Source organism: Mus musculus, chromosome 12 (genome assembly GCF_000001635.26).
Source record: "Mus musculus strain C57BL/6J chromosome 12, GRCm38.p6 C57BL/6J".
Taxonomy (NCBI): Eukaryota; Metazoa; Chordata; class Mammalia; order Rodentia; family Muridae; genus Mus; species Mus musculus.
Genome location: NC_000078.6, coordinates 76,119,772 through 76,135,452, shown reverse-complemented (window position 1 = coordinate 76,135,452; position 15,681 = coordinate 76,119,772). Strand labels below are relative to the sequence as shown.

At 46.2% G+C, this 15,681-nt stretch overlaps 1 protein-coding gene across 3 annotated transcripts in view; it reads left to right on the top strand.

The window, feature by feature from the left end:
- The window catches only part of Esr2 (estrogen receptor 2 (beta)), a 56,841-nt gene extending 41,807 nt beyond the window's left edge, over nucleotides 1–15,034 (top strand). For all 3 annotated transcript variants that reach the window (NR_104386.1, NM_010157.3, NM_207707.1), the window contains 3 exons: nucleotides 1,510–1,643; nucleotides 12,126–12,306; nucleotides 13,537–15,034. Coding sequence is in view for 2 of the 3 variants with exons in the window: in NM_010157.3 (NP_034287.3) it covers nucleotides 1,510–1,643; nucleotides 12,126–12,306; nucleotides 13,537–13,723 (502 nt within the window). In the remaining variant the exon portion in view is untranslated. The remainder of the gene's footprint in view (nucleotides 1–1,509; nucleotides 1,644–12,125; nucleotides 12,307–13,536) is intronic.
- The last annotated feature ends 647 nt before the right edge of the window (nucleotides 15,035–15,681 follow it).

Below are 15,681 nucleotides of genomic sequence, written 5' to 3'. Positions count from 1 at the left end.
TTCAGAAGTGCCTATTACAGATTAGGCAAAGTAAGCAGTTGCATGCTAGCGGCTCTGTGTGTGTGTGTGTGTGTGTGTGTGTGTGTCCTCTGAATGCTGTGGAATGCAGTATCCTGATGAGCTGCTGTCAGGGGTAGGCACCTAACAGGCAGGATTGGTGGTATCAGGTGGTGTCAGGTCATATGACTTCTTCTAAGGTTCTTTCCTGAAGTCCCACACTCCCTAGAAGTGATCTGGTTTGGGTGAGAGGAGACAGTGAGCCGGCAGGTTCCTTGGTTCATGTTTTTTTAGTTGTTACTTCAACCTCCCTTTGTAGTCTCATAAAAGAATAGAGCAAAACCCACAGGCCCCCATTGCTGCTGTGGTACTGTGGTGCCTGTCACGGTGTCCCGCAGGCTTTTAGGAGCTGGGTGGATTTGTGGTGAAATCATCTGTTAGCCAAGGGCCTCCAGGATTCTGCCATGATAGAGCAGTTTTTGAGAGCAGTGAGATCAACTAATGTGTGCCTACTGGCATGAGTGGAAACCAGTGCTTTCTGTCCGGTTCATGTATAATTTATTTTGGAGGTAGTTATAACAGTTCATTACTATAAGGCACACTTAAAAGGTTTGTCTAAAACGTTTGTTTTTGTTTTTGTTTCTGATTTTTTTGTTTTTTAAACAAACTTTTCAGGCTGGATGGCATGGCACACATCTGTAATTTCAGTGTTTCAGAGGTGGAGGTAGGAAAACCAGAAGTTGAAGGCCGACCTAGGCTACATAGCAAGACCCTGTCTCAACAAAACAAACAAGACAAAACAAAAACAACCAAAAACTAAACAAACAAAAAACCCACGTCGACATGTCAAAGTAGGAAACTTGTCACCTGTCCCCATGTCTGTCTGCTTTTCGTGACTAACCCACCCCCGACTTTAATTTCTCAATTGTGTGGCACTTTTGCCTTCTTCAAATGCTACTTAAATGCCTCTCAATTCCTAGACCAGTTTCTAACTTCAGTATGACAATATAAAGGTTTGTTTTTCTTGAGATACTTGGTATCTGGCAGCCTCTCTCATCAGCATTTCCTAATGGGAGCGTGGGGTCGCCCTTTGTAATATACTGAGCCATTTCCCATGAGTCTGTTTGGCACAATGGTTTGTATAGAAGCGGTAGAAGTGACAATTTCTTCAAGAAACCCTTATGCAATGAGGTGGAAGGAACCAGGCAGCCCCACTGCACAGGTCTGCCTGAAAAATGGTTTAAGACTTTTCATGAAATGCCCTGTTTTGAATCCCTCCTCCCCTTCAGTGCTGAGGATTTAACCCACAGCCTTATGCTAGGCAAGTGCTCTACCATTGAGCCTGCACCTAAGCGTACCTTGTTTCTCTCTATGGGCGTAGTGCTAGTGACTTCCTAGGGCTAAGTGGTCTTACAGTATGTCAGAGGGTGATCAGGATGGAACTTGAGGTGAAGGCTCTTGATGGCTGCCTAATGCTACGTGCTCCTTCAATTCCCAAATGAACTCTTGCAGGGATGAGGGGAAGTGCGTGGAAGGGATTCTGGAAATCTTTGACATGCTCCTGGCGACGACGGCACGGTTCCGTGAGTTAAAACTGCAGCACAAAGAATATCTGTGTGTGAAGGCCATGATTCTCCTCAACTCCAGTGAGTAGCCACGAGGCCGCCTCTGTCTCATTCCAAAAGCAGAGGATGGCCTCCCTTCCGACCTCTCCATTCTGCATGGGTTCAGACGGTAGTTAACTTGTGCTAACTTGAGTGTAAATTATTCCCTGGATGCGCTCCTGGCAGTGATTTCCGGCCATTTGCTGAGAAAGAAAAGACTGACCTGGAGGTGGTGGAGTTGGTCTTTAAATGTAGCACTTGGGAGGCAGAGGCAATCAGATTTCTGTGAGTTCCAGAGCCTGGTCTACATAGTGAGTTCCAGGACAACCAGGGTTACAACAGAGAAAAGAGAAACGGTCTCACTCATGAGTGGACAGAGAGGCCGTGGGTGGGATGGGCCGGGGGGATTTTAAAAACAAGCAAACTTTTAAGTATTCACCGTCTAGGCTTTCTTCATTTTTTTAAAAAAAGATTTATGTATTTATTATATGTAAGTACACTGTAGCTGTCTTCAGACACTCCAGAAGAGGGCGTCAGATCTCATTACGGATGGTTGTGCGCCACCATGTGGTTGCTGGGATTTGAACTCAGGACGAGCAGTCCGGTGCTCCTACCCACTGAGCCATCTCACCAGCCCTGGCTTTCTTCATTTTACATGATTAGCAGGCATCACCTGTATTTAATGCTTTAGCTTCTACTTTCATACATCTATTCATTTGTTCAGTAACAACACTTAGGTCACGGTCACATAGCTTACTGCATCAGGGGAGACAGAAAGCAAGGTGTGAAAAACCATGCTGCTGGCGCCGTTCTGAGATGCACAGATCTACAGAATGGAGGGGCGGAGATGCAGGAGAGACAACAGGAGGGAAAAACAGAGAACTGAAGACTTCAGTGGCTGCTTGGGGACCTGGGTGATCACAGAAAGGTGGTCACAGGCAACTTCGGGGGCGTGTCTGAGTGTAGTAGTGTACTGTGAAGGCCACACCCACTTCCATGGGAAGGAAGAGGGATGACAAAAATAGGGAGGAGACTGAGGCGAGGGTGTCCCTAAGATAAAATGAGCCCAAACAGACTTGGTGTGGCAGGAACAAGAGGAGGGGCTTGGCTTCAGAGATGAGTGTTAAGGACAGCGACTGAGCTAAGTGGATGTTTTGGCTTTCCTGGCTTTCCTAATATAAACAATATCTGGTGACTGGACACAACACTTAGAAGAAAACCATACAAGGAAGATAAGAACAACCAACAAGAATACCCCTCTTCAAGGTGGCCACCATGACCTTGTTGTGACTGTGCTCCGCGCCCCGCTCCCCGCCCCTGACTCCTTCTCTCTCTCCCTCCCCTTCTCTCCAGTATCCACTGATTATTGATTTTAATACCAAAATCAATGGATGCCATCATCTTCTTCTGTAAAATGGAGTTGTATCCACCTATACCTCACGTGTAGCTTCTCATATACTTGACGTCACCCCCGGGGTTCCTTTTTTTTTTTTTTTTTTTTAAATTTTTCGAGACAGGGTTTCTCTGTGTTCCTCTGGCTGTCCTGGAACTCACTCTGTAGACCAGGCTGGCCTCGAACTCAGAAATTCACCTGTCTCTGCCTCCCAAGTGCTGGGATTAAAGGCATGCGCCACCATGCCTGGCAATACACCCCCACCCCCGGGTTCCTTATAATTGCTAACTCAATATGCTTGCTATGTAGATGGTTGTTATATTGTGTTTAGAGAACAGCAACAGATGTGCAAATGTGGGGCTTTTTAAAGCATCAAGATTTTTTGAAACCAGTGTTCAAACCCAGAGCTTCACCCGTGCGTGGTAAGTGAGCTGACACTCTTAGCTATCCTCTTGGCCCCAATTTGGCATAATAACAGAAAATTACTATGGAAAGTGTAAAATGTGGGCCCTGGCTTATGTTGGCACATTTGACAGATTTTTAAGTTACTCTGTCTGTGGCTGTAAGAGTTCCCGAATGCTTGCATTTAGATTCTGTCATCTTCCCGGAAGGGAACAGCCATAGAGTAGCTCTGGGGAGAATATAGGGTGCTGTCAGACACTGGTGGGCTCTGGAGTGGAAAGGGAGTTAGGCTGTGAAGTGGAAGGGTGGGGAGCACTGAAGACGGAATCTCAAGGACCAGAGACCCTTAAGACAACCTTTGGGTGCTTCCTCGTTGGGTTACCTCCTGATCTTACCTGCCTAACATGGCATCCCCCTGACCTAGTACCCCCACCCCCACCCCCTGCTCTATTGCTATTCACCTTTTACAAAACAGTGAGAGAGCGTGATGTCTATCAAGATTAAGGTCATGCAGGAACTTTCTTATCTTGTTTTCTTTTGGCTTTTCAAGACAGGGTTTCTCTGCATAGCCCTGGCTATCCATCCTGGAACTCGCTCTGTACACCAGGCTGGCCTCGAACTCAGAGATACCCTCTGCCTTTGATACCCCCCTGGCCTCTACCTCCCCGAGTTCTGAGATTAAAGGTTTGCACCAGCCAGGCATTTCTAACCTGCCTGTTGATGATGCCCACCCCCACCCCCCGCCATGTGTGCTCCCATCTGCATCTCTCTTTATTAAATAAAGGAAATTTGCTTGCAAAGTATATTCCCAGCTCATTCGTGAAGGCCGCCAAATGTCAGACTTGTTCTTCCAGGACGAACTTAGAACCCTTTCAGAACCAAGCACTCCCGGAAGGCGATTTGTTTGTCGTTGAAACACCATTCTGTTGGGAAGCCTTGTAATATCCTGGACTTTGGATAGAGGACTGAGAAAGCTGTTGCCATAGTAATGGGGTGAGGTTAGCCCAGGACTCCAGGCTACCAAATGAAACACAGAAGCAAGCCCAGATTATCTACACCTGTGTAGATGGGCAAGACAGAAGCTCTGCCCTTCCTCCTACAACATCAAATAAAGCTGCCATTGCAGAAGGCAGGAAAGGCCTTGGGATGAAATTGCCAGTTGGGGCAAAAAAATCATTCAAATCTAAGGTAAATCTGAATTTTTGAAAGTTTTTACAGAAGCTTCATTGCTTACTTGGCAGTCATAGTGAGTTTATTCTATTCAACATTGTTGTGGGAAATTGGGCTTTGGTTTCTTATGGAAGAATGCTCCTGTTGGAAGAAGTGGCTACTATGGTAGCTCTGAAGGGTTTGCAAGAACACCCCCGCTTTTTTTTTTCTGGATTATTTGAAGCAATTAATTTGAAAACAAAACAAAAACCAAAGTAAGGACTAACTTAGTGGACATTAGCTTGTCTCCTGGACTAAAACGAAATCTGAACAGCCAGGGCAGGTAGGATGTGCATGGGGACTGCTTGAGAGGAAAGGGCTGCACGCAGCACCTCTGGTCTGCAGGTGGCGCTCTTTAAGGCTCTGCCTGAGCGCTAAACTGGAAATGATCTCTGAAGTTCACACATGCTGAGAAATGCCTTACATTCTCACCATTCTGTTGTAAAGCCTTGTGATAACCTGGACATTGGATAAAAGGACTGAGAAAGCTGTTGCCATAGCAACAGGGTAAGGTTAGCCCAGGATTCCAGGCCATCAAATAAAAAGTAGAAGCAAGACTAGATTACCAAAACATCAAAGGTAAATTTCATAATACTCAAAATAACTAATTGAAAATTATTGTGTGAAGAAGAAAATATGGTCTCCAGTAGGAGAAAAGCCACTCTATTGGAACGATGACAAAACAGAATGGATGAAAGAGAATGAAGACAGTCATTGAAACACTTGCTGCGTTTCATACAGAAAGTGTGAACTGGCAGGGCAGGACTAGAAACTATGAATCGACCCCAGACTTCAAGATGTGCAAACTGTCCCAGAAGGTGAGTTAGTAGGTGCTCAGACAGCACTTTTGAAACGACCAGAGACTGAGTGAGGCAACTTCACCCACTCAGAAATCACACAGAAGAAAATTCGTGAAGAAACATAGGTGAAAACGTTTAGGCTTACTGAAAACTGCAAACACAGTTTCCAGGAAGCTCAATGAGACCCCTGCACAAGAAGAATGTGGAAAGCCACAGCAAGGATGGGTCATCATCAAGTTGCTTAAAGCCAGCAGGAAAGAGAAAAGCCATTTTTCTTTCTTTTACTTGCTAGGTACTTCAAGCTGTCCTCAAGCTTGTGATTCCCCTGCCTCAGCTTCTCTTCTACTATCTGTGTAGGATGTGTGTAGGAAAAGCTGGAATGCTCAGCCTCTTGAAATGCAGAGACAAGAAACTGTACACTTAACAATCTGTTAGGGGCTGGAGAGATGGCTCAGAGGTTAAGAGCACTGACTGCTCTTCCAGAGGTCTTGAGTTCAATTCCCAGCAACCACATGGTGGCTCACAACCATCTGTCATGGGATCCCATGCCCTCTTCTGGTGTGTCTGAAGAGAGTGACAGTGTAATCATATATAAAATAAATAAATCTTTAAAAAGAAAAAAGAAAAAGAACCCAATCTGTTAAAATATTAGTATTTCATAAATTAAAAGCTGTGGTGGCACATACCTTTGACCCCATCACTCATGAAGCAGAGGCAGGCAGATCTCTGAGTTCAAGGCCAGCCTGGTCTACTAGGTGAGTTCAGGGCTACACAAAGAAACCCTGTCTCAAAAAGCAAACAAACACCACCCCCCCCCCAAAAAAAAAGAAAAAGAAACACGTGAGCACTGGAGCTAACAGCTGTGTCAAATAAGGTGACAACCTTGTCACTTAGGAATCTGAACTTAGAACTAGGGTCTAACTCTAGGAGACAGAGTGGAATAAGCCGGTAGATAATTACCATTGGTCTTTTTACACAGTTTAAAGTAGGGACAGGGAGCTTGCCGGCGCTTGCCAGCGCTTGGGAGACAACCGCCAGAAGGTTGGGCGGGAGTTCAAGGTTCCCGTTGGCTCCAGAGCAAGTTAGTGGCCAGGCTGGATTACACAGCTGTTGTCGCAAACAAACAACCACAAATAAATACATTAGCAACAAATCTCTCTATTGAAACAATTTTAAGGTTCTGAAAGAACAAAACGTTTTATTCACTGAAACAATTATAAGATTAAACCCGGGGCCCGCTCTATTTTTGCTTTAGAGCAGCACACACATTTCCCTTTACTCTTCAAAGCCAGAAAAAAAAATTATATGATAATATTATAGGATTTTTAAATACAACACTCCAGACTTTCTGAGTTACTTCCCCAGCTGAGCCAAGCTTGGACCTTCCTTGTCTTTGAACATGTAGGATACCATGAGTCTCGGCAGTCTTGCTTCAGAATGCCAGGTGGGCTAGAGAGAGGAACACATAACTGTTTCCTGGAAAGAGCAGGGGCCAGTTGTGTCCTTGAGTTACTTATTCTGTGATATGTATGGGCTTTGTGCCAAGGGCCCCCTCCCCCCTCTTCCCTCTTTACTAGATCTCGTCAGTTTTGTGAAAAGTAACTTAGGTTTGTTTTTACAATGAGTCACAGGGTTTCAATTTTTAGGGGGTGGTGGAGGTTTGGGCTTTTGTTTTTGTTTTTGTTTTTTCTTCCTGTGTATCTTACTGATAGGGCTTCGATCTTGTCCTTTGCCCCTGTTGAAGGCCTGCCATTTAGCAATTAGTGTGTACCCACGTGCTATGTCAGTGAGCAAGTGTATGGATGTCCAAAGTATGGATGTGGTATTCCTGACTAGGGAGGGAGGTACAGGAAAGCAGGTATCCTGGGATAATTTTAAACTAGTTTTTGACATTTCATGTATATACTCCTCCTTATAAAAACTTGACCTGGCAGGTGCCCGTTTAAACGTGGTGCCTCCTTTTCCCAAGCTAACCAATCACAATGGCTCCAGGCTCTGTCTGGGACTGTGCTGCCTCCAAGCTTATAGAAGGCCCAGGATCTACCCTTCTACCCTTGGTGATGATGCTGGCTCACAGAGAAGTGACAACTGATTAACAACCATGATTTTTGAAGGGAGTTATACAATAGCAATGGGCATTTTTGCTACTGTAATTTTGATTCTGAAGACTATTTTAATAACAACTCTGATAACAAGAGGATACCACAATCCACCCATTTAAAGTATGTAATTCAAACTCTGTGTGGCGGTGTGCATCGGTAATCCTAGTACTCAGGAGAACTATGAGTTTGAGGCCAGGCTGAGGTGTAGAGGAAGTTCTAGGCCAGCCTGGGCTACGTGGCAAGACCTTGTGCTAAAACAAAAGTATGCAATTCAGTTATTGTTAGTCTGTTCACTCTGTATTATTACCACAATCAATTTTAGAACATCTTAACTCCCCACCCCACCCCGACTCCCCAGGAAATCCAGTATTCCTCAGCTGTCAGCTCCCACTCCCTACGGCATCAGTGTCTTTTCTTATTGATGCTGCCAGGTTGGTACCCTACAAGAAGCGTCTAAGGGAGGAAAATGATGGGAAAGAGTGGCCTTGAGGCCAGCTTCCTGCCATAGCCGTGGGAAGCTCCTGGCTTACACATCCATGGACCAGGAAGCAGACAGGAGATTCTGATGCTCAGCTGGTGGGACTCCAGTTCACCAATCGGGGCTAGGTTCCTTGCTTAATCCTCTCTGGGGAAGCCCTGCCCAGAGGTGTGCCTCATCCAGGCCCTAGATTCCTTCATCCTGTTAAGTTGATAATTACAATTAACCACTGTGCTCACCCTTCCCTCACCCCATGGTAACTGCCAATCTGTTGTCTCTATGGTTATATCTGTTCTAGAGAGGAATTCAAATAGTAGACTGAAAAAGAGGATCTAAGTTAGGGCTGTAGCTCAATTCTTGATGGTGTGTGTCTATAATCTTAGCATCAAGGAGTAGCAGCAAGGTCAGAAGGTCAAGGCCATCTTCAGCTATGTAGGAATTTGAAGCCAACCTCATGGGCCATACCCTGTGTTGAAAAAGTGTGGTCTTTTGTGACTAACTTATCTCATTAGCATAATATATCTCTCTTTGTATCCTTAGCTATCTTAAAACTTACGCTCACTAGGCTAGCTTTAAACTCACAGAGATCCACCTGTCTCCTCCTCCCCTGGTGTACACCATCATGCCCAGCTAGAAAGTCTCTACATTTTTAAATGAATGCTTTCCTCCGTATGTATTTACACAATGGACACAAAGATTTTGGTTATAATCATTCGAGAGTCTAAGAATATACAAAAAATGTGAACCTGTGAGAATCCGGTCTAGTTCTTTCTGTACATAAACATGCCCTCTGTGTTAGGCGATGTTGGAGGTGATAGGGATTTGGTGACAAATGGCAGGTCTGTGTCCTTGAGTGTTGTGTTGGTCTTGATTAGGGTGGACGGGTGGCTGCGGGGGTGTGGAAGGAGAGGGAAGAGAAAAAACCTCAAGCCAGATGTAGGCTGGGACTCAGGAGAAACTTTCAGAAGGAAGTTCATGACCAGGCTGAGATCTAAGGGAGGAATGGGTATAAATAGGAAAGTAGGATGGAGAAGAAGGAAGACTTCTTATGCAGAATATAGAGATTGTTCAGTGTGTCAGCTGTGCGGGGAGTTAGTGGCATTCCAGAGTGGGACTGGGAACTGAGCAAGGACAGCCCTGGGAGGTGGGGGGTGGGGTAGCTCAGCTGGTGGAGTGCCTGCCTACTGCACACCAAACCCTGGGTTCAGTCCCCAGCACTGCATAAACTGGGTGCGCTGGCTCAAGTCCACATCACAGCACTAGAAAGACGGAGGCCATCCTTGTTCACATCAGAAGGTCACAGTTTTCTGGGCTATGTGACACTATTTAAGTGGGAGTGGGCTCGGTGAAGATGGCTGGGCAAGAAAAGGTTCCTACATCACTAAGCCTGACAGCCTGATTTTGATCACTGGGACTCATAGAGAAAAGAGAGACTGCTGCAAATTGTCCTTTGATATCCACATATATGTTATGTACCAGCCCCAACACATTAAAAAAAGAGAGAGATTAAAAAGAGACCTGAGTGGGTCTCTCTGGCTACACGATATCATAGGGATCTGCTTTGCCTCAATAGCTGGGTTGTCATTAAATGGAGCCACTAGGAGATCTGAAGTTTGGCTGCTTAGGGGTTAATGAGCGGCTTGTGGGGAGGGGTGGGTAGAGATGAGGGTCTGAGGGTTTGGAGGAGGTGAGAAGCGGCTTCAGAGAAGCAGCTCTGGGAATGTGTTATTTATTTACTGAGGCTCTGAGACTCAGACCCAGGGCCTCATGCACATTAGGCAAGCAAGCACACAACCATCAATCTCCAACCCCAGAGTCTCCTCGTGTGGCAGTGACTGGCCTGGAACTCACGGAGATCCACTTGTCTCCGCCTCTCAAGTTATATGAATTAGCCTTGTCAGCTTGACACAAACTAGGATCACCTGGGAAGAGGAAGCCTCAATTGAAGAACTGTTGGCAAGGCTGTCAACACTTTTTAGAATTAATGATTGATGTGGGAAGACCCAGCCCACTGTGGGCGGTGCCACCCCTAGGCAGGTGATCCTGAGTGCTGTAAGGAAGCAGGCTGATGGGGAGCAAGCTAGTAAGTAGCACTTCTCCATGACTTCTGCTTTACCTCCTGCTTCCAGGTATCTGTCCGTTCTTCCCTTGATCACAGAATGTAACCTGCAAGGTGAGGTAAACCTATCTCCTAAGTTGTTTGGCCAATGTTTTATCACAGCAAGTAAGAACCCAGAGCGCTGAGATTGCTAGCCATCCCTTGGTTCCTTTTCTTTCTCCTTTCCTTCCCATTTTTCAACACAGGGTTTCCCTGTATAGCCCTGGCTGTCCTGGAACTCACTCTGTAAAGCAGGCTGGCCTCAAACTCAGTGATCTACCTGCCTCTGCCTCCCAAGCGCTGGGATTAAAGAAAGGGGCATGCTACCATTGGCAGGCTCAGCCCCTGGTTTGAGAGAGAGCACCTTGTCATCTCAAATTACCATTCTCACTTCTAAGGGAGAAAAGAGGTAGTTTATACTGAGCCCAGTATGAGTGGCAATGGTCCTGCAGCACAGGCCCAGGTTTTGAGAACAGCATGTTCCAATGTGGAAGGAGTTTCATGAAGTTTTTATAGTTACAGAACAAAAAGTTTTAAAGCCAGGGTATTTACCAAGTACATTGGTGGGAACACTAGATTGCAGTAACGCAGCAAGCTACTGCTATTGGTCTCAGATGCTGCCTGACGTCATTCTCAGCTTCTGGGTTGGTGGGAAATAGTGGTCTTCAGAAAATATGCTCCAAAGGATGTACCTAATAGTCAAAGTGGCAATAGGTCGGATGCGGTGGGCCAGGATTAGAGGACTAGAGATGGTTCAGGGTAATGTTGGTTCTGAATCTGCAACGTTCCGTCTTTGGACAATCGGGAAGATCCGATCAGCCAGTCAGCCTTGTAGAATCGTCAACACAGGTTTAGCTTTTCTCTAGGAACTTCAGCTTACAGGCATCTGGGCTCTCCCTGAACTCTGGCCCTCTAGGCCCTGTCTCTCAAGTGAAAGGTGGATCGTTCAAATATGTATTATAAGACACTCAGGAGGCTCTCCAGGGACGCAGAGAAGGCTCTACTTGAATCATGTGACTCTGCGCGTCCCTTGCTGTAACTGAGTTGAGAGGAGTTAAACGCAGTCGCTTTGATTGGACTGAAATGTCAATAGAACCAGAAAGCAAATCCTGCTGATTCAATTCTGTGGATAACAGGCACTAGCGGTCCTTCGTTCTCACCACAGCCACTTCTGCAGCGCCCTTGTTCATTTCATAATTGTTGTCCATTCTTATTTAGGAGTTAAAAGCCAGGAAGAAGAGTTGTTTCAGGAAAGGGAAAATCCGGGCAGTAACTGGGGTAGGGATGAGGTTCTTGTGGGCTGTTGTTTGGCTACTTTGTAGCCGTTGTATCTTAGAAACCCCAGGTGGGGCGTAGCAGAATAGGGTAGTGGAGCCTAAGGAGCAACGTTCTTGTAAACTTTGCTAAACCAGGAATTGAAGCAGGAGTAGCTGGGGAAGTGGTTCAGGGCCTGAGAGCTAGACTCAGCAGGAGGAAAATAGGTAAGACCTAACTCATGATTGGTAGTCTTCCTGCCCCAAAATGGAGCCAGAAATGCTTTGGACTGGTCAGAGGTGACCTTGGGGGCCCCGATCTGACTGAGGCACAGGGAACATATGGCAGAAGGGGGACACCGGGTTTCATAGCACTGGCTCTCAGTTTGTTTCTTAAATGCTGTGATGACAAGCCGTCCTGGGTGCTAAGTGAACTTAATCTTACCTGAGCATCTTTATGAAGCCATTTGTTGCATAGTGAGAGACAGAATTAGTTGGCATGCCTACTATTTTGGCAAGGTCACAAATTTGACCTGGTGGACACCTGGAGGGATCATTTATCTACCCTATATCCAGCCAGGATTCCCTTACAGCTTGGTGATGAGGTTTTGCTCTTGGGGGGAAGAGCCCAGGGGGGAGGTAGTTCCTCATTCTTGTCGGCTTGCACCACACGTGTGCATGTGCAAATTAGAGTAGCTCTGGTCAACCAGGCATGCTTAACAGTTAAGCTCATGACCTCAGCTTGCTTTTCTCTGAGCAATGACTTTGGGGCTCTCCTTCTTTGTCTAGGTATGTACCCCTTGGCTACCGCAAGCCAGGAAGCAGAGAGTAGCCGGAAGCTGACACACCTATTGAACGCAGTGACAGATGCCCTGGTCTGGGTGATTTCGAAGAGTGGAATCTCTTCCCAGCAGCAGTCAGTCCGTCTGGCCAACCTCCTGATGCTTCTTTCTCATGTCAGGCACATCAGGTACCAACCCGTGGGAAGCTGCTCCGGTGGGGTGTGGGCAGAACATGTGCTTAGGGCTTTGGGGAAATGTAGGCAAGTTTGCATAGATATGGTAGCATGTTTGAATGGGAGTGGCACACCATCAGTGTGTGCACCTGCACCAAATCTGGACACATAGTAGGTGTTGAAATGAGTGACACGTGGCACCTGATAGGATTTCTGTGGCAGCTGGTGGGACCCACCTGGATGTAACTGCTAGTCTTTAGAATTTGTTTATGGAGTCTTCAAATGGGCACTTGTCTCTTTAAAATGAGTGGCCACCTTCCTTAGACCACCCAGGGCCAAGGCCTGAGGTTATTTTTATAAGGATGCCAAGCCTGGCTCTCCTGGTTGTTCTTCAGCTGAGGATGTGCACCGAGCTGTCCTTTGGTTTCTGTGGCATCAGGGTACCAAGGATGAGACCTAAGAGACTGAGGAAGCAAGGCTGTGGATGGAACACAGTTCAGCTCAGGAAGTGCACAGCATGTGCACTGATGACGAGGTTGTAGTGAGATGGCTTTTGTTGGTACAGTGACATTCAGTGGCTGGTGTCACCCGGGAGGAGATGAAGACAGAAGGTAGTACTCCCCTGAGGAGGAAGCTGTGGGGAAGGACAGTGGTCGATTCAGGCATTTAACAAGGGGGGGGAAAGAAGAGAGATTTCTTCCTGTTTCTTCGTTAATGAGCCCTTGGCCCATGACCTTCGGCAGAACAGGGATCAGTCTATCCTTACTATGTGTGAGTTCACCTGATTGTTGAAGTTTATTCATAACTCCCAAATCTGTACGCGTGACCCTTTTAAGGTCAAGCCAAGAACAGCAAGCATTTTCAGTGTCTTGATGGGTACATTTCTAGCTGAGTTGGTCAAGGGGCAGGCGCTTCAGGTCTCCCAATGTGAAGAAGCCTTACAGTTACACTATTTAGAACCGTGGTTTTTATGGCGTTTGTGCTTCCTATGAGTGAACTCACGGGGCAGCAGCGGGGTGGTGAGCCAGAGGTGAAGATGACGTGACTTTTGCCCTTGAATGTAGACTATTGAGGGAGCTGGATGCATGAACAACAGACCAATGGGGTGGGGGAAGTACAGGGAATGTGAGGGGTGAGGCAGGGTAGGGTAGGTTGGGCTGGCTTTGTGCAGGAGCCTTGGGGACTATTTCAACCTTCTCTTGGCTATCCGGAGGGAAGCATTCTCAGTGCCTTTTCCCCCCATAGTAACAAGGGCATGGAACATCTGCTCAGCATGAAGTGCAAAAATGTGGTCCCGGTGTACGACCTGCTGCTGGAGATGCTGAATGCTCACACGCTTCGAGGGTACAAGTCCTCAATCTCGGGGTCTGAGTGCTGCTCGACAGAGGACAGTAAGAGCAAAGAGGGCTCCCAGAACCTCCAGTCACAGTGACGGCCAGGCTGGAGGCGGATGATTACAATGATGGTCAGAAGTGGGACATGTACCCTAGCATCGTGGGCCTCACCTTAGGGCTGACTTGGTCACGTACCCCTTACCCACGTTGCGCTTCCCAGGAGTCAGGGTGGTTGGGTTGTGGTGTCCCCTGTACCAGGACTTACTGCTGAATGCTGAGTTCTAACTTGTATAACCTTAGAAGGCTCTCGTTGTACTTTCCATCTCTTTGCCCACTTGGAAAACATCTTAAGAGTTCTGGAATGAAAAGGTCAAAGTCTGACTTGGAAGGATTGGCCTTGGACAGGAAAAGGAAAGTGACGCGATACACCGTCTATAAGAAATGGACTGTAGAACGGTGTGGTCATCAAATCGACCTTTGAATGGTGTCTTCTAGACCACTTGATTGTAGGACTGAAAACCACATTGACAATCAACTCGTTTCGCATTCCTACCTCACAGGCCTGTGAGGACTCATGACGTGTAATGGGTTATTGTATCAAAGACCAAGAAGATAATGGTCAAGCTTGGATGTGACCTTGTTCCTCCTCCTAGATCCTCTTTCTTCCTGCTTGGCTTACATAACTAGATTATTCGGTCTGTCTGAATGTGGTCACTGTCACAGATTAAGATTTAAATATCTTTTTAATGTTGAGTTCCTTGAAGCTATGTTGGTGTTTTCTCTCTCTCTCTCTCTTTCTCAGACACACACACACACAGCTTCAGGCCTTCATAGTGTGTCTTCCATTGCTGTGAAGCGATACCATGACCAAGGCAACTGTTTTTTTTTTCCCAAGACTTATTTATTTCATGTATATGAGTGCATTGTCGCTGTCTTCAGACACACCAGAAGAGGGCATCAGATCCCATTATAGATGGTTATGAGCCACCATGTGGTTGCTGGGAGTTGATCTCAAGATCTCCGGAAGAGCAGAGGTCTTAACTGCTGAGACATCTCTCCAGCCCCAAGGCAACTCTTTAAAGAACAACATTTAATTGGGGCTGGCTTACAGTTTCAGAGGTTCAGTCCTCATTATGGCCAGAAGCCTGGCCGCATCCAGAAGATGTGGTGCTGGAGAAGGCGCTGAGAATTCTACATTTTGATCTGAAGGCAGCCAGAAGATTGGCTTTGTCTTCCACAGGCAGCCAGGAGGAAGCTCTCAAAAGCCCATCGACACAGTGACACACTTCCTCCAATAAGGCCATACCTATTCTAACAAGGCCATACCTCTTAAGAGTGCCACTTCCCATGGGCCAAGCATATTCAAACCACCATGCACTTGAACACATTAAAAAAAAAAAAGCACCTTCAAAAAGAGTTATTTAGGGGTAATCATTTATAGCAAAAATTTTCTCCTCTAACCTATAAGTCTCTTAAAATATTTTCTTATCAGAACGTTCGTGAGATGGGCTGGGTGAAGAAGAAGCTTGGTAAACACATTAGTTCTTTCTAATGGAATATAATGGGAGCTAAGGCGAAAGCCCTTTGAAGTGGTGACTCTAATGCACATTTTAGAAACTGGAGTTTTCAGACACATTTATAGGAACATGGCAAATTCACAAAATGTGTAATAGCTCTACTTTGGAAGTAAGCAATTAAACGATCATGCCGATTGGATGTTTTTAAATAAAACCTGGGGATACAGTACTCAGGATACTTTCCTTTGAAAATAGAGGTTTTTTGTTTTTTGGTCAGTACATCCTGTATTTACTGAGTCATTCATTAGGAAGATTACAGTTAACGAGAGAGAACTTGAATATGTCTTAATTTTGATATTGATACGCTGTTGCTAAAGCTGACTCTAGCAGCTGTCTCAGACACACACGGGCATGGGAACACACAGGTGCTGGCGGTTCAGAGGCAGTTGGAAACTATTAGTTCAGTGTTATAACCCGAGTGTATCCGTGCAGAAAGCACTCCACTATAGACACAGGTCAAGGGTTGGAGGGCAGGAAGT